At 40.7% G+C, this 21,444-nt stretch overlaps 1 protein-coding gene across 1 annotated transcript in view; it reads left to right on the plus strand.

The window, feature by feature from the left end:
- Positions 1-20,987, plus strand: part of dock1 (dedicator of cytokinesis 1) — a 182,771-nt gene extending 161,784 nt beyond the window's left edge. Inside the window, 10 exon segments of the mRNA XM_020605212.1 lie at positions 1,183-1,291; positions 2,719-2,805; positions 4,386-4,562; positions 6,191-6,274; positions 11,765-11,902; positions 13,937-14,079; positions 14,532-14,730; positions 16,211-16,391; positions 17,504-17,655; positions 18,935-20,987. Coding sequence (XP_020460868.1) covers positions 1,183-1,291; positions 2,719-2,805; positions 4,386-4,562; positions 6,191-6,274; positions 11,765-11,902; positions 13,937-14,079; positions 14,532-14,730; positions 16,211-16,391; positions 17,504-17,655; positions 18,935-19,030 — 1,366 coding nt within the window. The 3' untranslated portion in view covers positions 19,031-20,987.
- The last annotated feature ends 457 nt before the right edge of the window (positions 20,988-21,444 follow it).

Genomic DNA, 21,444 nt, shown 5'->3' on the forward strand with positions numbered 1-21,444 from the left:
TTTTTTCCCATTTATTCTCTCATTCTGTCCAAAAGATCAGTGGTGCATAGCAATGAGACTGAGCTGTTTGAGACAAAGGGTCATAGCAGCAGGCAGAGCACACCCCCTTTTGACCTTGCTTTGTCCACACCATGCTACTGCAGCGACTGTAGCCTGCCAGCTAATGGCATGCAAAAGGCTTAATTTGGGCAGCAACTGATATAAAGCTGCTTTATTAATCTGTTTATTAGATCAGAACCTCAGGGGCTGTTTTTAGATTAATGCCATGCTTTCTCTGCTATTTTGGGAATGGGTCTCCTCATATTCATTAAAAGGTGTGTTGCCCTTTGTGATCAGACACTGAAGGGAACCTCTGATTGTCAGTGTGAAGTACTAATTGGCTCAAGTGCCAGTAAAACCTGACCTAATCTTTCTGTCTAGTTTGAATATCACAAAAGCCTTAATGTGCTCTGTTCATTGGCAAAACATTAACAGTGCCCAGCAGAAAAGGTTCATAAGTCTTAGCATTCCGACTATTGTTACTACTACAAATATAAAACAGCAGAGACTTTGGAGTTGCACTGATTAATTTCATATTTTATTCATAACTGTTTGCTAATAAAGACATGCCATGCTCTTTGAACCATATGGCATGGCTTTAGGAGTTGAAAATGCAATATGCTGTATGAGAATAACAGATCTGTACTCATTTTCCCCAGGAGAGTGCAAATGTGGATTTTTCTTGGCAAGAAAAACTGTTAGAAAGATAGAAAAAGAGCAAGTTTTGAGTCTATGAAGGGGTCCACATGTGTGCCCAGCCAGCTGCTCCCACAGGCGCTGTGCAATGCCATCATTTTCCTAGTGTGAAAAGTCTATTAACCTGATTTGGCAAAGTTCATCCCTGCTCGTCATGTGCCTCTGTCACATATGCTGCAGCTTCTCTTCATGTCTGATATGTTGGCCTAACTTCAGGCACTGCCAGTGATGTGTGCTACCCCAAAATGTATTTCCGCATAGATGAGGCCATGCCTTAGACAGCTAGTCAAAACCGGCACGCTAAATGCCACAGTTCTTGGCAACGCTACCCTGGAAAGGGACTTGTCCTGTGTTTGACCCGCAGCAAAAGCAATCAACCTTTTACTCAACCCGTAGATTGCCCATAACTGTTTTAATTACTCAGGTGCTGATTTCCTTCTTCCCCAGCTTCTACACAGTAAATGAAGTCCATAAATTCCAGTATTCCAGGCCAGTGAGGAAGGGAGAGAAGGACCCTGACAACGAGTTTTGCCCATTTTATTTTTAAAGGGCTTTAGTATGATTTGTTAACATATGCCCCTCCTAAAAATCCTATTTATACTCTTTTAAATGACATTTTGACTAAGTCTGTTTGAATGTCTGGCATTAATATGAAGCTTCCTATAATACTGAACATTTTAACTTGTACAGAAAGTATTTGTATACATTTCCAGGGCCCAGCAAGTAGGTTTTTGAATTGATACCAGATTGCAGCTAGCCGCCTACTTTTGTATGGGAAAGATAACAAAATAATGGCTGGATATTAATCATAGATGGAGTACTAATGGCCCTATGTATTTATATTCTATATATTTGTGATTAGAAAAGCTGTCTTCAGTAGGTAAACATACCATTACATGGAATTATTTTCTCACACACACTCACAAATAAACTACCGACACACAAGTAATACTGTATAAACAACAGATTTTGCATGGAACAAGCGACTAAGCTTCACTAACAGGGTAAAAAAAATCTGTCTTCTCTGATGCTGAGATTCAGTAAGTGGAGGAAAGTTGAAAAGGGCTTTTCATTTTTGTCATTTTTGATCAGATTACAACTTTTTTGTCTTGGTATTGCTTCATGTCTTGTAATTTATTATAGGATGCTGCTGAATTATTGTTTTGAGGTTTATGCTCCACACACACTTTGAGTTGACAGCAGAGTAAATCACTAGCAGAGCAGAACTCATTTACATAGACAGAGAATTTACACTGAGGAAGAGCAGTACATTACATGGGGTTTTCTTGTCTTTTCTTTTTAGACACCAGAAAACTGGGCCAACAAGAACAAGTAGACTAAATGGTTCACTAGTGCAGCCGTTACTGTTGAGTCTTGATTAATATATCTAATGGCTTATGTTTTCTGGACACTTAATATGTAGGTTACAAATGACAACAGTGACAAATTAACCCCATCCACACTTGGATGTATTTAGCTCATCTCAGATTTAGTCAGTAATCTTGTCAGACTGATAGAACTCCCACTGTCATAACACAGAGGTGATGAATAGCTATTGTCACATATTGTTTCTGTCAAACCTACCAAGCATGTTAATGTTCACCTATTTGTAATTTGCCATCTCTGTGTCTGCTCCAAAGCTGAATCTGTTTACTTTAATAGTTAAAAATTAGGATATTATGTTTTCCTTTCTTCAGTCATTATCATGTCATTATTTGATCTATTAGAGGAGATTCCATCTTATTTGAACTGTCTGTGAGCAGGGCCTTAATGAGCTGCTATCCAAACAGGGAGGTACTGGACACATTCCCACCTCCTTTCCACCAGCCCATCTTTAATGAGCTTTCAGTGGAAGATAATCTTATTTATGTAACAGTCTAAGGCACAAAAACAGCTGCAAATACATCTGTGCCTCATCATGTTCTTAAATTCTGTGCTGCGTTCTGTTTTCAGGCGTCTGATTTCGTGTCTTTTTGTCTGCAGAACATGTGGATTGAGAGGACCACGTACAGCACAGCATACAAACTTCCTGGCATCCTGCGCTGGTTTGAAGTAAAGTCAGGCTCTACAGTGAGTAGGAGAAAAGCCTGTGTGCCTCCTAATCAGATGAGGATCTGCAGCCTTGGTTAGAAGCAATCGATATGATTTGTCCACTTAAGCGGTATAGGCAGCAGGCATGCCACTCCCCAGAGGGTCGACATTGATTCACCACACACTCCTTAAAACCTGTTTTCGCTGAAAATAGCCACACAGTACAAACACAACCAGAGGAGAGTTCAGAACTCACCTTCTCGTTTGATTTTCTTATAATAGAATTATTTGAATTGCTGTACTGAAAACCTGCTGTTAAGAGGACGCTCTGATGGCAGCTAAATGACTTTAGTGCCTATTGTAGTGCTTGGACTGAGCCCCTCCATTCCACTGAAAGTGCAATACATTTTTATTATCTTAGCTCTGTTGTTTTGACTAATTAAAATGCTGGTCCTCTGTCACCAGTTTGGGCTTAGTTGTTATCTGTCAGAACAGGGACTGTGGGCAGATGAGTATAGTAATATATGCTGGAGCACAAGAGCAGGATACAATATCACTTAGAGCCGTGACACCTGCCTCATTCTTTTAATGTGTCAGTAGTTTGTCACAAAACAAATGCACTGCTTAGTGTAATTAGCCTGATTAAGTATTACACAATCACTTACTCTTTACTTGTCAGTTTGATCAGTCATTGTGTGTGAAAGGGCTACAGTTTTTCCATTATAGGAATCTACCGAAATGTTTTGCTCCAAGTAACGCTCATCACAGGTGCTGTGTTTGTTTCCACTGCACTTGACCCACTTTGGCGGCACGTTCTGGGAGCAAAATTTCGGCACCGCTCAGGAGGTAGTACTAAAATCAAGTACCAGGAATGTGTGTGTGAGAAAGCATTAGCCCCTCTTTCCTTTAAACAGACCAACAGAGAGAAAATACATTGGAAAAACAAAGCAGGACAGTCTGCATCAACCCCAGGGGCTATGCTTGGTGATGGTTAAGGGAAGTATGGGTTATACCGCTTGTTAGGTTCCTATAGTGGAAACACAGCATTAGCTCACCACAATGGCCATTCGGCTCACTACACCCTTAGCACAGTCATTTCACTACAAGGACCCTCCTAACTCCTGACTGAGTCCATGCAGTGAGCTCTTATTCTCCATCGCCACTCTAATTTAAAGCAGAGGCCTTTTCCTTCAGGCTGGGTTGGAACATGCTGTCAAGAGCAGCTTACCCTCCAGATGAGCCAGGGAGAGGTCAAGTCCCTGAGGTTGGACTCTCTATTTAAAGCTTAATGACTGGGCTGAGATTCACCAAGCTAACACCATTCTGTCTGACAGTGCTTTTTATCAAGCTAGTCTGAGACATAGCAGCACAGATTGGAGATTTGTCTCCCTGGCACAGGATCTTCATTTTTTAGCTGGGATCTAAATCTGACATTTACTCAACAATCCACTGTCTTTTTTTTTTGTGCTAGCAAGCTGCAAGGGGGTGATTTTTATTTTTTTCATTGAAAGTAATGTAGTTGGTGAACGCAGGCTGTTTCCACTTGGTTGCTGGTAATACAGTGACAGTATTGATGTATTTAAAGCAAGTGCTGATGACAGCCTTACTTTGTTACACAGGAGGAGATCAGTCCACTGGAGAACGCCATAGAAACAATGCAACTGACCAATGAGAAGATCAGCAGCATGGTACAGAGGCATCTTGCTGACCCCAACCTTCCTATTAATCCCCTCTCCCTGCTGCTGAATGGGATTGTGGATCCAGCTGTCATGGGAGGTTTTGCCAACTATGAGAAGGTAGATAACATGATGAAACGTCTGGGTATATACAGTGGGGCAAAAAAGTATTTAGTCAGCCACCAATTGTTGAAGTTCTCCCACTTAAAAAGATGAGAGAGGCCTGTAATTTACATCATAGGTATACTTCAACTATGAGAGACAGAATGAGAAAAAAACAAATCCAGAAAATCACATTGTCTGATTTTTAAAGAATTTATTTGCAAATTATGGTGGAAAATAAGTATTTGGTCAATACCAACAGTTCATCTCAATACTTTGTTATATACCCTTTGTTGGAAATGACAGAGGTCAAATGTTTTCTGTAAGTCTTCACAAGGTTTTCATACACTGTTGCTGGTATTTTGGCCCATTCCTCCATGCAGATCTCCTCTAGAGCAGTGATGTTTTGGGCCTGTCGCTGGGGAACACGGACTTTCATCTCCCTCCAAAGGTTTTCTATGGGGTTGAGATCACGATATTATGCTTATTCACAGAGTTAGTTAATAAAATTGATACTATTCCTAAGTCTGTGAAAATTAAGATGGACTTGGTTGGCAATTAGCTTAGCATAAAGTCTGGAGGTAGGAGGATATAGCCAAGCTGGCTGTGTCCTAAGGTAGCAAAATTGTCTTACTAGCATATACTGTCTGAAAAGTAGGGCTTTTAACATGTTTTATATTTTATGAAAGGCAAATGTAAGAATTACTAGTGGTGTGTAATTTTGTATCTAATTTAGGCTAAGGTGATTTAAGTATGAAAGTTAACACTTGAATTTGGGAACAGTAGTTTGGCAGAATATCTGAACTCATGAGATGCAGCTGAAAGCTCCTCAAGAAGCTAGTAAGGACACTGAATTTAGAGTATTTGGTCAAACTAATAAGGTAATTATACACTTCATCAATTTCTGATTCTAAAACTATACTACATACTACTTTTACTACAAACTATGATCAAAACTAATTCAGATTGACCATATTTTTCCAGACTTGATGTCATGCTTTGAAATCAAATCATTGCCTCAATCCTACAAGCTCATGTCATGAGGTGTAATTTTTTTTATCACTACATTTGATGACTATTCAGTCACGTATTAGCCTCTCAGCACCATAGGTCATCATCGTAGATCTGGTTTTGTTTGGTCTGACCTGGCTCAGTTTTTTCCATTTGAAGAGTTCGACCCAGTCTTCAGTTGTATCCTGTTTTTCATCACATTTCTAGTTTTCTCACTGGTTTATGTGCTGCACACTCTATTCATTGTAGCGGCTCATGTGGGATGGGAAACTCTTATGTTTGATGATAAAACATGATAACCTGTTGGTTTCCCAGCATATATCACTAGATTCATATTGGTCTTGTAAAACAGTGCGGTATGAGTCTGAGGAAGAGTGATGTGAATTCCTTGCCCTCAGGTCACTCCATCTCAGTGAAATAGTGCAGGGGGGTAGAGGAGAGGCCAATGTCTTGATGACATTGTTGGCATCTTTACAGTCCCTCCCAATGTTTTTCCTCTTGACTTGTCAGTTTAGTTCTCCTGTTTATTTCACAAACACCTTTCACATTCTTCCTTCTGTCTTTCTCTACACTTCCTTTTCCTTCTTGCCTCTTCATGCAAACATACCTAAGGATCTCTTCTCCTTCTTCACCAGGCCTTCTTCAATGACAAGTACATGCAGGAACACCCAGAGGACTTGGAGAAAATAGAGAAACTGAAGGACCTTATCGCCTGGCAGGTAAGACTGAAGTTCAGCATGTTCATCGTGGTAAAGCATCTTACTACAGTATTCAGAGTATCAGTCTGTCTCCCTGAAGATGTTAGGATATAAAGAAAAGTGCCATGACCAGCTTACTTTAAAAGATGACTCATTTCCTTTTCCATAGCAGTTGAAAGGAGGAGAGGAAGGCATAGCCTGCAGACAGGCAGCTACAGTACTGAGCACAGATTAGATGGTATGGAGGAGTACGAGAAGCATAAAAAGCGGGTTCATGCTACTTGACCTTTCAGCATAATTAAGCTTTCTTAATTTGCGTAAAATTGCTTTGGGCGATTCATTTGGCCTTTCAGGTGCTGAAAATGTAATGGCTTTGTATGTGAATTACTATGGTTTAAATAATTAGACTTAATGGGTTTATTAATGGAATCAGTACCAGATATTTGGGAGTTGCATACCACCAGGTAGCGTTTCCTGACAACTGAAAGGAATGCTAAAGAATACTTGTTCACTTCTGTATATTATGGCATTTATATCTTAAATGTTGTCACCTTACTAAAGTGCTGCCACTGCAATAAAAGAAAAAGTTGCTCTGAAAGGTTAAAGCTGAAAATGTAATATCGCTTGAAGAACCTGTGAGTGCACTGCCAAGAATGTCCAATGACAGTAACTGAAGTGAGCAGTGGAAAAATGTGTTGAGAGTTCAGTGGAGATAATAGTGAGGGAGAGTGCTGAAGCAAACATTCTGACATTAGGAAGAATGCTCCGCTGCGTGAAGAGATGGCCAAAGATCAGCACTGGTGGTTTTCTGAGCTTTGCACCCTCACTGAGCCTGAAGGAAGTGCACACACAGCAAGCAAGATATGCACATACACAAACACAATACATCATCACATACTGTGTGCTATTTAAGAGCTTACAATGAAACTCAACTCATCTGTAGCTCATTTGTAGCTCATCTTTGGCTTTAGAGGGATGAAAACCTCCTCCCTTTGGTTTCTTAGATGCTGTACTCTAGGTTTTTGTTCAGCTTCTTTCTTGCTCTCTTCATCTCTGAATTATGAGTAGCTTTAATATTCAGGAAGCATGGTTTTCATCTTCATGGTTCACCCAGGAACTGAGCACAGATACAAGCTTCTCTGTCTGCCTCCTATCGATGGTTGCAAGGAAAAAGGGTGTTAATTGAATTTGCTTTAGGTCAACTTTTTGCTCAGCATCTCTGGTGGAGCTCCTCTGACTCTGAACAGTTTGGCTCCTTTGTGGTTGTGGAACCTTTTGACTTTATAAGGCACAGAGTGATTCACACAGGAATATGTCTTTGCTTCCCTGCGGATGACACTGAGGTCTTCAAGCTTGATGTCCTTCATGATGCTGCTTACATAGTTATTTTGCTTTAAAAATAAGGCTGTTTGTATGCCTACATTCACCCATTCACACACACAGACACACATTGGTGATATCACCAGAAGCAACTTGGGGTTCAGTGTCTTGCCCGAGAATATGTGGACTGGAGAAGCCAGGGATCAAACCGACAGCCCTAACAACTTTCATAGGCTGAATTCAGTACTCATTTCAGGTTGGATAAATAACTGTGCCTCTTATCATTTTCATTCCTGGACACCATTGACCCAAAATCTAAATGATAACATTGAGTTCTTCCTTCATTTTAAGAACTTGTTCTCTCAGTATCCTGTGTTGTCTTAAGATATGCTAGTGTCTTACAGTATTTCTAAGGAGTCAAGGTGCCATGCTCACCTTATTTTCTTTGGTTTCAAGCAAAGAAAATGTCATCTTTTTGGATCCTCATCAGTTTGCACCTCTGATTACTAGTTTCCAAATTAGCTGTTGCTGTGTAGTAGTGTTTCTATATCCATTCTGTGAAATGTAAGAAACCAGTGACTGAAAGTAGAAGTTGACAAAGCAGATTAGGGTAGCCTGAAAATAAATGTGGAATGGAAATGGAAAGAAGTGAATATCACAAACACATTGTATCTGACAAGACTGCAGTATGCAACTACATTTTACCTTTAAGGACCCTCTCAGTTATTTTTGTATCCATCTTGAAGCAAAGGCAGTACTGAGCAATACTGTAAGAGTAACACTGCCTTTGTTTCAAAGCTTTGGGTCAGTTTTAATGTAATGCTCAGATGTGAATCCATTTCAGCATCAATTTGAGATTTCACTTGGACTAAAAGAAATCACACTGCAATTTTGAAATCGTCATCCACCCACAATCCAGAGTACTAATTACAGGCACTCTGCTGTATGTCCCAGTGCTACCAGTGGCAGATAAACAAGTTGCTTTTTCTTGGCTACTGTCTCAGGTTATAAAAGTCCTTCAAGTTTTTTTTTTAAACTACGTATTTCAAATCATTGTGGTATACCGTATATCTTTCATAAGTACACAAAGACAAATGAAGTGGTTTGGTGTGATCATCATAGAGAAGTGTCATAGAGAAAGCAGAAGTGTGTTTTCTGAGCCCGTGCCAACCATGCAGATGGGAAACTTTAGAAGAGATTACTAAGGCAGAGTTGTGATTTGAAATGCTATCGGCTGTCTCCCAGCCAGAGCCAGCTTGTTTATCTCACATCTTGAATCTGTCTAAATGAGACAAATGAAGGCGTGCCTGCTCCAATGAACAAACTAAATGGGGAGAAATGAGGCAGTGTGCACTGTTATTCTGAAATACCCATTGTCCTCATCTAGTAATTAGTGAGGAAATGAGCAACTGGAAATCAGGAAATTAGGTATTGTAAAACGCTCCTTGGCAAGTAGGTATTTTCTGTTGTCTTTCTAGTTATAATTAGTAAATACTCTGGACAGATGCTTAAATTAATACCTTAAACATGTTAGTGAAGTAGGATCCACTTTAATAAAAATTATGATAAACTTATTAATCAATAAATTGAATCGCAGACCAAATTTGGCCATTTCCGTATTTACATGCATATAAACAGACTCTTTATAATGGTGTCTTTTGATTTGAGTTTTTACCTGTGCTTTTGGTCCTTTCCTCTCCCATATTGTAGAGTTTGTCTGCTTACTAGTCTGACTCATCATTGGCTGTGTACATTTCCAAGACCTATGTGACCTTCATGAAAAGTCTTAATATGTCATCACAGTCTTAATACCAGGCATCTCAAAGGCCATGTGGCGGTGCCAGCACCCCAGGGTGTGGCTCTGAAGTCTGCTCACTGTGCATTAGAGGAGGACAGAGTGACAGAGTTCAAGTAAGAACAGTGGGCTCTGGGAGACACTACTGATAATAAACAGCAATACTATATCTTTTATACTTCTTGTCATCTGACTGATACTGGCATTCGCCTGTTTATAAGTTAGGCTGGGCCTGCATTTGTAATCACTGCATCTGATTGTGTGATTGTGTTTGCTGTCTGTCTGCAGTTTCATATGAAGCATGGTTACTTAAAGCAGTAGTACTCCACTGCTCCAAGTGTTTCTCATTATCAGGATAGTCCAAATATCACCAAATGTGGTGTGTGCTTCTTGCCATTTTTAACTTATTGCAGCTGGCCGTTTCTTCTAATCTTTATTTTTTACAGTCAATTTTCTGAAAAGATGACCATAGAAAGCCTCTGGCCATTTCCAAGCATTTAAATACCTGACAGAGAAATGTTTTATCTTGCACTGCAACTTTGCCCTTTTCTTCTGTAAAAGAACAATATGTACCTATTTCCCACTGAACAATGCTGAGTTTGATAAGTGCAGCCCCAGGTCTCCATTGTCTAATTATGTGATGTTAACATTAGCCTGGCATGAGGTAATATATAATGCTGATTTGTGGATACGAATAAAACTTTTTAAAAGTATTTTGCAGTTGTTACATGTAATTAAATTGCTGAACGCGTGTGCGTGCGCGTGTGTGTGTGTGTGTGTGTGTGTGTGTGTGTGTGTGTTGAGCTTATCTCCGTGCAGCCACTAGAATTCTGTTGCCATGCCGCCACTCGGTTGCACTCAATCATCCTAAGGTCTATAAAAAGATGTGGGTATCCTGGGAGACGTGAATCTTGCCTCAGCTTTTACTTGCACTGTTTTTCTCCCAGTTTCTGCCTTTTTCATCTCACAACACCTCGTTCTTCTGAATCCCTCCAGCTCCTTCCTCTTACGCTCAATGCTTTTCTCATCAGCCTTTCTTTCCTTTCCTTCACCTCCTCTCTTTCAGCCTCCTCCTCTTTGCACATCTCTTCTGCCTTCCAAGAGGAGGAGAAAGAAGGTGCTCAGTATCAGGGGAGATTCCTGCAGAGCATGTGTAGCCTTTGCTCATTTATCATTCTGTGCCAACGCTTTGGTTTTGAGACACAGTAACTAACATTGAGTGAAATATCTTAGCAGCAATGTTATGTTTCTACATTAGTATTTTTTGTCCCGCATGTTGAAATGTGTGTCAGTTTACCTTTTGAGATTATTACAATAGGTTGCATCACAAAACTGAATTGGTGTTATGTGCCAGCTGTCAGCAGTCGGTTCTTGCTACAGTCTGCTGTAGAGGGGCAGCTTGGCCTCACGTTAGCACACATACACACAGGTCTCCTTATTATGCACCACTTAGTCCCAAACAGATTAGTATGGATATTTGAATTAAACCCCTACAGTGTGTTTTATTTTTTGTTTATATAAAAGCATAAGCTGTCTCTGTCTCTATTTCAACTTAAACCTTTTTTCTGTCTGTAAAGCAGGGAACATTGTCAGGGAATGTTTTTACAGTTGCCATGGGAAGGGTAAGATCTGCTGTTAGCACTGCTGACTGTAAGTACTTTGCTTTCTGGTGAGTTATTGTGCCATTCTTCACCAAAACAAAGCTGAACATGGCATGTAGTACCAGGTTTTAAAAAAAAGGGAAAAAGAACCTAACCTCTGATTTCCACCAGCAGGCTCCTTAAAGGATAGCGCCTCCTCTTCTTACCAGATTTAGTCAGCAAGGCTTTCTGACACTAACTGTGGCACTGGGGTTTCCTGATTACTACTGTAGTTTTCAGCCCTTTCAGTCTCTGCCTCACTCTTGCTCTGTCAGTATCCCTCTCTCTCCCTCTACCTGAGTTGCCTCTGTTATGTGTTAAGAATTTGTTATTCACCAACTGCCTACAGTGCGAGAGGCAGCAGTGCGTCTTTATTTGCATCAGAGGTGGAGAGGAAAACATCCATCACATAAAGAACATGCCTACACTAGTCTGCTCTGTTTATGCTTCCTCATTGCTGTTTAATATATGTGCGTTATGATGTGTTGATATTGGTGGTGGGAGGGAGCAGGAGGGGGTGTCATGGCAACAGCTTTCTGTAATATAGTCTCCTTCCATCTGTGAACACAGACACACAGCTGCTATACATTCAGTGTTTGTGCTGAGTTTGCACAGAGAATGAGCCAAAGGTCATATGCATTAAACTGGATATATGTGATGGGACAGTATTATTCCCCTGAATACACGTAGCTCACCTCTCAACTCTTCAGTGTATGTTGGGTGAAGGTTTGTTACGCTGCTGTTTTGCTCCACCAGATCCCACACCTCGCTGAAGGTGTTCGCATCCACGGAGAGAAGGTGACAGAGGCGCTGAGGCCTTTCCACGACCGCATGGAAGCCTGCTTCAAGCAGCTACGGGAGAAAGTGGAGAAACAGTATGGGGTAAAAACCCTGGTAAGAGGTTTTCTACTTGTTTGTGATCTTTCTGTTACATGAAAAGTGCTTTGCATCTCAGTTTGTTTTAGAAAGCACTAGTGGAATCTGTACTGTTTACTACTTCTGGTGTGCTTTGCTGAAAATTTCCAGGAAATGGGTTTTCTGTTTCTTCTTAGATGTTTCATAGTATAGCAACATGTTGTTATTACACCTGTTAGAAATTCATCATGTACTGTAGAGTTCTGGTCTTATTCTTGCTTTGTTTGGTCAGAGATGTTTGTAGTTTTAATATTTATTCAGCACATTTCTTCTCTTGCATGTAAAATACAGAACAGATGAAATTGTTGTTGAGGAATTCCAGTGAACAGTTCAAGATGGTGGTGTAGACTGTAAACTCTTCAGATCAATTTGTATAAAACTCCACCGAAACACAATACTGTAGCTCTCACACGAAGATAAAAGGACTAAGATCGAACGGGGTTAGAGGCTGAAATCACAGCTTATAAAGAGAAATAGCAGAACTGAGTTCCAAGCTTTGAGTGAATGCCAAAAACAAAATCACTTTGTGTTAGCCAAAAATGTTTATTCTGTAGCAATTTGTATGGTTGATGTGGTTAAAAATAATGTACACAGGATGACATGAGCCACAGGAAAACATTCCAAATCTTATGTGATAAAATTTAAAAGCTTGTTTTGCCTGCATTGACGTTACAAGAGATATGGCAGTGCACCAACAGGATACACTAAGTCATCCAAATGTATTTTGAACATGTATGTCAGTGTAGTAGAGTGCTGCTGTGGACTACTTCCCATCTGTTTCTGCCTTTACAGAGGAAGGAAGCTTTTCCCTCAGTCTTGTCTGAGCTAAAGGGGGCCTTGCTCATTTTAAAAGAAGAGCGTGGTGACCTTTCAAATTAGACAAAAGCCATTACTTTCCAGGGGGTGAGAATAAGGTTATTCTACTAGATATGTGATGGCCCCTTATGTGGCTTGAAGACGCTCTTTAAATGCAGAAGGGTTCATTCATTATAGCCACATTTGTCTTCCAGCAGGTTCCAGCAGAAATTAGCAGTACCACCAGAGATTTTTTATGCCTCCTTACTTTATGAATGATCATCTCTACTATCCAACACATAGTCTTAGGATAATGCTGAAAATGATCTTTGTCTTTACAGTTTCTCTGTCTATCACAGAGTGTAGGATCCTGTCCTGAATGTTTTGTTGTCTTTCATAATAATGTACAGTCACAGACAGCTACAAATGGAACAGTTCAATAGCAGCAAGGTCAATTTTGTGCTAGATAGCTAGCTAGAAGACCATATACAGTGGATGCAATGACAAAGGTCTTACAGCCTTTTCCGAGGACAGATTCCGTCAGGGAAATATTTCCTTGTCCATTCACAAAAGAAAATGTCCTTCTAATAGTGGTATAAATGAACCTGGATACTGTGAAAAACATAAGCACTGCCATGGCAGCAGTCTACTGAAACCAATACAGAAGTGTTTGAAAATCACATGCTACTCTTTAAGCTCTAAAAAATACAAAGCTACAATTAAATTTGTAATTTTTAGCCACACTTGCTAAAGTTGGCCCTTTAGTCCTCCCACCACTTGGGAATGTTTCAGTGACAACTGGATGGATCACCGTGAAACTGTGTACAGGTGCTTTCCAAACAATGAAGATTCACATACTTTATTTAGAATAATTCTTCTATTATTCAGTTATGTAGGCCTAAACAATAGCATGTCTTGGGTCCTGTTACCATAAATAACAGGCATCTCTATTGCACTGTCTGTACCTCTGTAGCTTCTTATCCTTTTCCCAAATTTAATTTTTTTTCTCTGTGTTAAAAATGGCTGCACATAGCAAATCTAGTCCCCAAATGTCCCTTCAGATGCATACGAGTGATATCCGGGGGGGGGGGGCTATATAGAGAATATGTACAGTACTGTGTGATTTGACACACATTCCAAGTACCTTAATATTTCACCGATAACTTCAAAGCATTGAGTGAGTTGAGCTGAATTATTTCTCTGTGTGGTATTTCTCAGCCGGCAGCAGATGAACGCCGAGGACCTCACCCTCAGTCCATGGTGCGTTCCTTCACCATGCCCTCGTCCCAGAGGCCACTGTCGGTGGCTTCAGTCACTTCCATCTCCTCTGACAACTCGCCCTCCAGGCCTGGCTCAGATGGGTAACACCTGGCTCACACTTTTTTAGGCCTTAAAACTCTGTATATTCTCACTGGCCTTTGGTCATCCCATTTGAGCAACTTAAAAATATTTACAGTTACTGTTGTTAGTTTAATCAGTCATTCACATCCTCTTGTTTAACGTCGTACAGCGATTTCTGTTTTGTCTTAAACCTAAGAAGATTTCTGATTATGTGGTTAACACTTGTGCGCTAAACTACTTCAGTTATTCTTAGTTGCTTTTTTCCATGTAGTTTAGTTCTTCAGTATATTATACAAAGTTCAAAGATTACTGAAGGCTGTATTAAAAATTAAAAAGCGCATACCAATGTTTTCTTTCCAATGGTTCAATACATTTGACTTTTTTCAGCATTCCAAGCCAATAAATAATTGATAGCGCTGCACAGAGTAGAAAGGAGTTTGATTGGATAATTACTATGTGATCTTTTATTCAGTTTTGCCCTGGAGCCTCTCCTGCCCAAGAAGCTGCACGCCAAGTCTCAGGACAAGCTGGATCGGGACGAGCTTGACAGGGAACGCAAAGAAAAGAAGAAGGAGAAGAGGAACAGTAAGCACCAGGAGATCTTTGACAAAGAGCTGAAGACCACAGAGATCCCACTGCAGCCGGCTGAAGCCGTCATACTCTCTGAAACGGTATTGACAAAGTGACCTCTTCTCTTCTCTTCTCTAATCCTATAGTAAATGTACGCTCTGCATTTCCTGTAATGTCAAATTAAACATCTTTTCCATTGTTTTCCTGGAACATTCTGTATTGCCCTGCTCTTTCTTTTTTTACTTCTCTCTTTGTCTTACAGAATTTTAAAGCTATTTTCTATAGATATTCAGTGGCTGAAAAGGGGGAAATAGGGGAGATACATGTCAAAAAGAAGACAAAAAGATTTGGACTTGCAGTGTCTCCCTGATGCTCCATTCATCTTTGTATTATTACAGAAAGATTTTCATGGTTCCTAAATATTTTGGACACCACTGACCTTGCTTTTAAGGCCACTACTAAAATCAGATGAAAAATACTAATTAATCAAAATCTAATAGGACTTTCCAAGAACTTTTACTATCACTCTCAGATTAAGTTGTTAAGTTTCTACAAAATAATTAAGGGCCGGATTATTGTGAAATTTGCTCTGCACATTTATATTGTAGGTTGCATTGAACATAGTATCCCTAGCAGGGGCTGTCTTACACCTAATCTTCCACCTTCTCCACTCTGCATCACAGGGCTCACATTCCTACCACTCGACTTCTCCCCCCAGTTGTCTTTGCACTCTGCATATCTTTCTGTTCCTCCCCCGTCTACTGTGCTCATGTCCTTCTTCACTGCTGTGTCAATAACACCAAAGAGGTATCACTGTGTTCTGCATGCCCAGTGGGAATATTCACTGGCTAACGGTATTAAGATAAAGACAGAAATGAGATCTAAGGAGACTCCGGGCACTGGTGGAGCCGTCTGGCTTGTGATAGCATCCTCCAGCCTCAGGGGTCAAGGGTAGGGCACCTAAAGGTCTCTCATAGTTACCAAGCAGTTGGAAGATACAGTAGTTAAATGAGAAGGTATAATCTATAACAGTGTATTCACCCTCAAAATACATTTCAGTGGTACATCCCTGAATGAAGTGGGCATTATTTTCCAGTGTCTCCCTTGTGACTGGCTGTTTGAGTTGGGCCAATTACTAAGTTGTTTGTTAATGTAGCCTACAGTGTGGAATAGCCCTGAGGACATTTCTTTTCATATTCAAATTCCAGCAATAATAAAGCTGGGAGAATGCAGTCTTGCATGTAAACAGTTATTTGTAACCACAAATAAGATATTACAGCACAATGAGCACATTTATCCAAATGGTTTCTCCTTTAGGGATACAGAAAACCCACTTAATATGCACGTGGATACACAAGGCAACAGTCCCAAAAGAGATGTGAAACTGATTTTCTCCTTTAAATGACCTTTCATTGATCTTCTGTCATGATACACTAAATTCATTTGCCACATTAAATTTTGTTCTGTTCTGTCTTATTGACTTGTTTTGTAATTTAGGTTATTTTACTTTGAGTACTCAGTAATGACTCGATCTCTGATAGCGTCTTTTTTTTTGTTTGTTTTTTACACATCATCACACAGATCAGCCCCCTGCGGCCTCAACGACCAAGGAGTCAAGTTCTCAACCAGATAGGCGTGGACCGCCGCCTCTCTGTGTCCCCTGGACCTCCTGCTTCTTCGTCCAACCCCTCCTCAGTGCAGGGACCCCCACCCATCACACCCAGGAGCAAACTCTCCTTTAGCACATTGCACACAGTTTCCAGTAAGAGCAATCTAGACACTCACTCAGTTAGGAGGTTGTATTATCTCTTTAGACTGAGGTTTCCACAGTCTCTGTGGCCCTCTCAGCTTCCATCTGTCTGCGTGTTAGCTCTTGCATCACTCTTACCACATGCTGTGATGCACGTGATGATGCTCAGTTTGATCTACATTATAGCACAACTGTATGTGTGATACACTTCTTTAAATGGCCGTTCCAATTATAACTGTCAGCACTACAGGTTTATTTCTAAATTTGTCTCTTTCTCATTGTGCTGGCTGCTAACACCAGGATCACACGTAATGTGTTAACTCACTTATCAAAGATGTTCATTACCACAGAGGGAGTTTATTTTAGTGCTTAGAAATTATTCAGATTCTTTGCCTTGTCAGCTAGACTTCTCATTCACATGCATTGTATTTTTTCTTCAAGACTCTTCAGGCTGGGACAACCCTGATGATGTCGTCAGCGTTAAGCATTGAAGTTCATACTTGAGCATGGAAATAATGGTTCACTAGCTTTTTCTTAACTCCTCAGTGAACTTCCCCTTTAAGGATGTGCAGAAATGTTGCTGTCTTAATAATTTTATTTATTTATTTATTTATTTCTGTGTGGAGATTGCATGTTCTCCCCGTGCTTGCGTGGGTTCTCTCCGGGTACTCCGGCTTCCTCCCACAGTCCAAAGACATGCAGCTTAGGTTGATTGGTGACTCTAAATTGCCCGTAGGAGTGTGTGTGTGTGCGTGTGTGTGGTTGTTCGTCTGTGTGTTAGCCCTGCGATTGATTGGCGACCTGTCCAGGGTGTACCCCGCCTTCGCCCGATTGCTGACCAGGATTGGCTCTCCCCCCTCCCCCCCCCTGACCCCGTTCAGGGACTAAGCGGTAGAAAATGGATGAATATTGTTGTCCAGGATTGGCTCGCCGCCCTCCCCCCCCGTGACGCCGTTCAGGGACTAAGCGGTAGAAAATGGATGAATGAATTTTATTTTTAAACAAGGTCAGTCTTAATTGTAGGGAATTTAGCAGAAATTGGTCATGTGATCTATTCTGGCTCCCAGCCCTTTAGGAATGTGGTTTGATGATGACTCTCAATTGATGAACGTCCTCTTGCACAGATCCGGATCTGAATGGGACAGGCTCCTCTGACAAGGGTGAAACCCCTCCTCCCCTGCCTGTCAAAGGCAGCACGGCTGATTACGGCAACCTGCTAGATAATCAAGACTTGATGAGTCCCTCGACGCCTCCACCACCCCCATCACATCAAAGGGTAGGTGTTTTAATTAGGGACGAGAAGAGCTTCTTAATTATGCATGGCACTTATAATGAAACAAGAGGTTGCTACGTGCACTTGACATCCTGGTCAACCTGTAAGTCCTGTGTAATGTGCGTGCATTCATGGCTGTGTGTTCATGCATGTCTTACACTCACCTTTGTGCTTGTACTGCATTTGTGCATCATTTTTGTATTATGTGCCAAAGAAGAGTGTAGGCATCAGTCAGTTAGCAGCAAGGGCCTGCACCCGCCTGTCCACCCCACTGTTATTTATACTCGTTCTCCCCAGCTGGCCCGGCACTCAGACGTGATTGATTGGATGATTACTTTACCTCTCACATCCATCAGGAGCTCTCCTGCTGTTAATCTGCAGCTCGTCTCTCCACACTCGCCAACGTCTGCGCTAGCCATCCTCTCGCCTCTCCACTCTGCTAACTAATCGTATTTATCCACTGTCACGGCTCATGGACAGGTAGTAAAACGGAGCCTGGGCACGCAGCCGACTGACAGTAACATAGTGAGAGCAGATGTTCTGACTCTGAGTGACAGCGGCTCTTCATTTACAGTCCTTGACAGAGGCAGAGGTGAGGTCAGTTATCTGTTGTCCCTGTGGTGAACTGAGGTGTCTTAGGAAGGGCACAGGTATTCCGATATCACAACCTTTGAAGTTATCAAAATACTGCACGCTATAAATTTCAGGGATATTCATTAAAACGTGACTTTGTTTTAGAAGTAAAATTAACTTTGTGTTCAAAACTAAGACAGGCCTGTTCTCCTGTGGGTTTTGTAAATCGTTCTGATTTAGAAAAGTGTTTGAAAACATTAATAGCTTAGATTTATATGTCTAATGCGGCACCAGGATCAGGAAAGACGATATCAGCCCAAACACGGCCCATTCCAACAGTTATGGGTTGTTTAGAAGAAGAAGAAGAAGCTTTGATACAACGGTTTGTGTTGCAATGGAAGGCACCAGCATTTTGCTCTAAAAAGTTTGTATCTTTTGGCTTTTTCCTGTGGAAAATGTAAGATGTGATCGGTTGAGTTTCAACATGTAATCTGTTATGTAGCCTAACAGTTCTGAGGCACCGTGATCACCTAATCGAACGCAGTGAGCACTTTAAAAGATATAAATGTTCCTAATCCTGGTATTAGTTCTTCTATTCAAAGACCTGTCAGTCAACCTGGGAATAATAGCAGTGTTTTGGATTTTAGAAGGCTGCCAAGTTGAGAAATGAAAAATGAGATTTCACAATTGCTATTTTGTTTGTTTGCAGCACATTCCACCACCTCTGCCCAGCAAGACCCCTCCTCCACCCCCTCCCAAGACGGCCAGAAAACAGGCCTCCATCGATTTAGGAATTGTACAGTGAACAAAGACGCTGACAGTAGGACCAGACAACACACTGACAACACAACAAAAACAGCAACAGTAACTGCCCCCCCCCAAAAGCGGGTAGTTTTTACCCACACATTCCTCGCTCTCCGTTCCAGCTTGACAAGATGAATACCTCACTGCAGCCCACCTCCTCTTATCGGTTTAATTTTTTTCTTTTTCTGTTGCCTCCACTTTCACAGTGGTACAGTCTGCAACCGGGAGACTGTTGCACAGATGAGTAGTCAGTGAATTTGTAGATGCAGTCTATGACCGACACCATGCCAAGACTTGATCATTACAGGAGAGTGTGTTCAGACCGATAAGCTTGGACCAGCAGCTTTCCAGTACTGACCCGCTGTCAAGTATATGAGAGGCCAGAGCTCATCAAAGCAACACTCCTGCTCTATTATTCATATCCCCACTGTGTACAGAGGTTTGTATATATGATCTTATTTTATTTCAGGTTTTTGATTACGATTTGATCATGGCTCCTTTTGTATTAACGTATCATTAGATTAAGTGGCATTTATATTAAACAAAAAAGGGCTTGTAGGTTCTGAGTTGACAGGGACTTTACAGAATCGGTATGCAAGAACCACACAGATTTTATTGGTTGAATTTTGGACCTTGGATTTCAGTAACATTGACTGTTTCCGGTTCACTACTGACATGACTTTTAAATAAACTTTCAAATGTATGTATTTTTAAAATAAGATGCTTGCCTCATTATTTTGTTCATGGTGAGAGATGCTGAAAATAGATGTTTGCGCATTTCCCAAATCCAAAACGCACGAGCAATCTGTACGTTTCCTCATTTCAACTAGGTAACCAAGCTTTCTGCCTTCTGGACTGACGAGCATCACAACAGCCACTTCATTATCGACATACAGGCATTTTATCCCAAGACGTCTTACGCCACAGAATAATTTCTGTTGCCCCCCAAGCCATTGTTTCTCTTTTTCAGGGTTGAATGTGTGAATCTGGAATGTGTCCCATATTTAAATAAGTTTTGTGAACAAGCCATCAGCTTTGTACTGCTTCATGCGATCGTACATAAATTTCTGCTTTTAGAGAAACTGCCAACGGTCAAACTTAAAATCTCTATTAAACACCGGAGTCTCTTCACACTGCTTCGGCGTAATCACCAATCATGCACATAATCATTTGCTATGGTTCGGTTTAGTTTTGTTGGCTAAACATCCCATCCGAGACACACACTCTATGCTTGATAGGTTTAATGTATTTTGACTCCAAGTGAATTATTGAAGTTTGAACCGTTAAGTCAGTGTGTAATTATCTGTTGCACAGAGGCTGTAAATTGACTTACACTTTAATTAGTTTATAATATGCGCATTACTTTGTGTGTCAGTGGAATAACTTAACTCATTTAAGGCTTAGTGAGTAATCATTTTGGCACAGACATCACTTATATTCTTTAATCATTAGGCCTTCTACACTGTATGCTGAATTGCATGGTTTTAGATACTTAAAGCAATCAGTACAATCAGCATCACTAATTAGAAGGAAATCTTGTGACTTTCACCATGTGTCAGCTTTAAAAGTGTGCTGTTCAACCTTCATTTTCCAAATCATCATTTCATCATAGCTTGCTCTTTTGGTTCATGTATTTACAGGCCCCTTTGTCTGTACTGTAAAGCCACATTTTCTCGAGTGTTTGCCCCAGGTTGCTTATAATCTCAACTCTCCCATTCTGCTGATACTTTGGGAGGAGTAATTCTAGAACTGCAGCATCTGTTATTTGAAGCGGTTTTTTAACACCTGTAGAAAGTTGGGCTTTATAAAGCTCTGTTGTCCTAATTAGGAACACAGAATTTGGAGTTTTATTTGGGGAAAGCGGTTATAAAAGACAACTTGTGCTGCAGCTCACAGGTAACATCATTTGTATGATCATTCAGCTACTATCAAAATGCAGAATTCAGTGTTGTTTCTTAACTGGTGATCAATAAACCAAGTAAATCATTTCACTTGTGTGTATAATTCTCTAGAACTAGTGTTCTAAGTGGCTACCGCTAATCAGGTGACTAGTAATGCTTTTAAAATCATTTTTAGATAAAATATAAATGAATCCTCATCTCTAATCTGTTGTTTCCTTCTCTGTGTCCTGTAGCAAGCTCCCCTTTCTTCATGTTTGTACAGTAAATAGTCAAACACTAAAATCCATTTAATCTTAGCGAGAAGCAGTCGGTGCTGTGTACGTGTCACCACAGCTGAATACAAGGCCACATACTTCCTGTGCAGATGATAAATTGCTCTTTGTACACAGAAAGAAATTGAAAAAGTCATATTTAACAAAAACTGCAACTTCTGCTATCACACCAGTGTTGTTTCCTCCCATGGTTTCACCTCTTTTCTCATTCTTCTTTCCAGTTCCTCTCAAGGCTTTAATAT

Source organism: Monopterus albus, unplaced genomic scaffold (genome assembly GCF_001952655.1).
Source record: "Monopterus albus unplaced genomic scaffold, M_albus_1.0 scaffold69.1, whole genome shotgun sequence".
Lineage (NCBI taxonomy): Eukaryota > Metazoa > Chordata > Actinopteri > Synbranchiformes > Synbranchidae > Monopterus > Monopterus albus.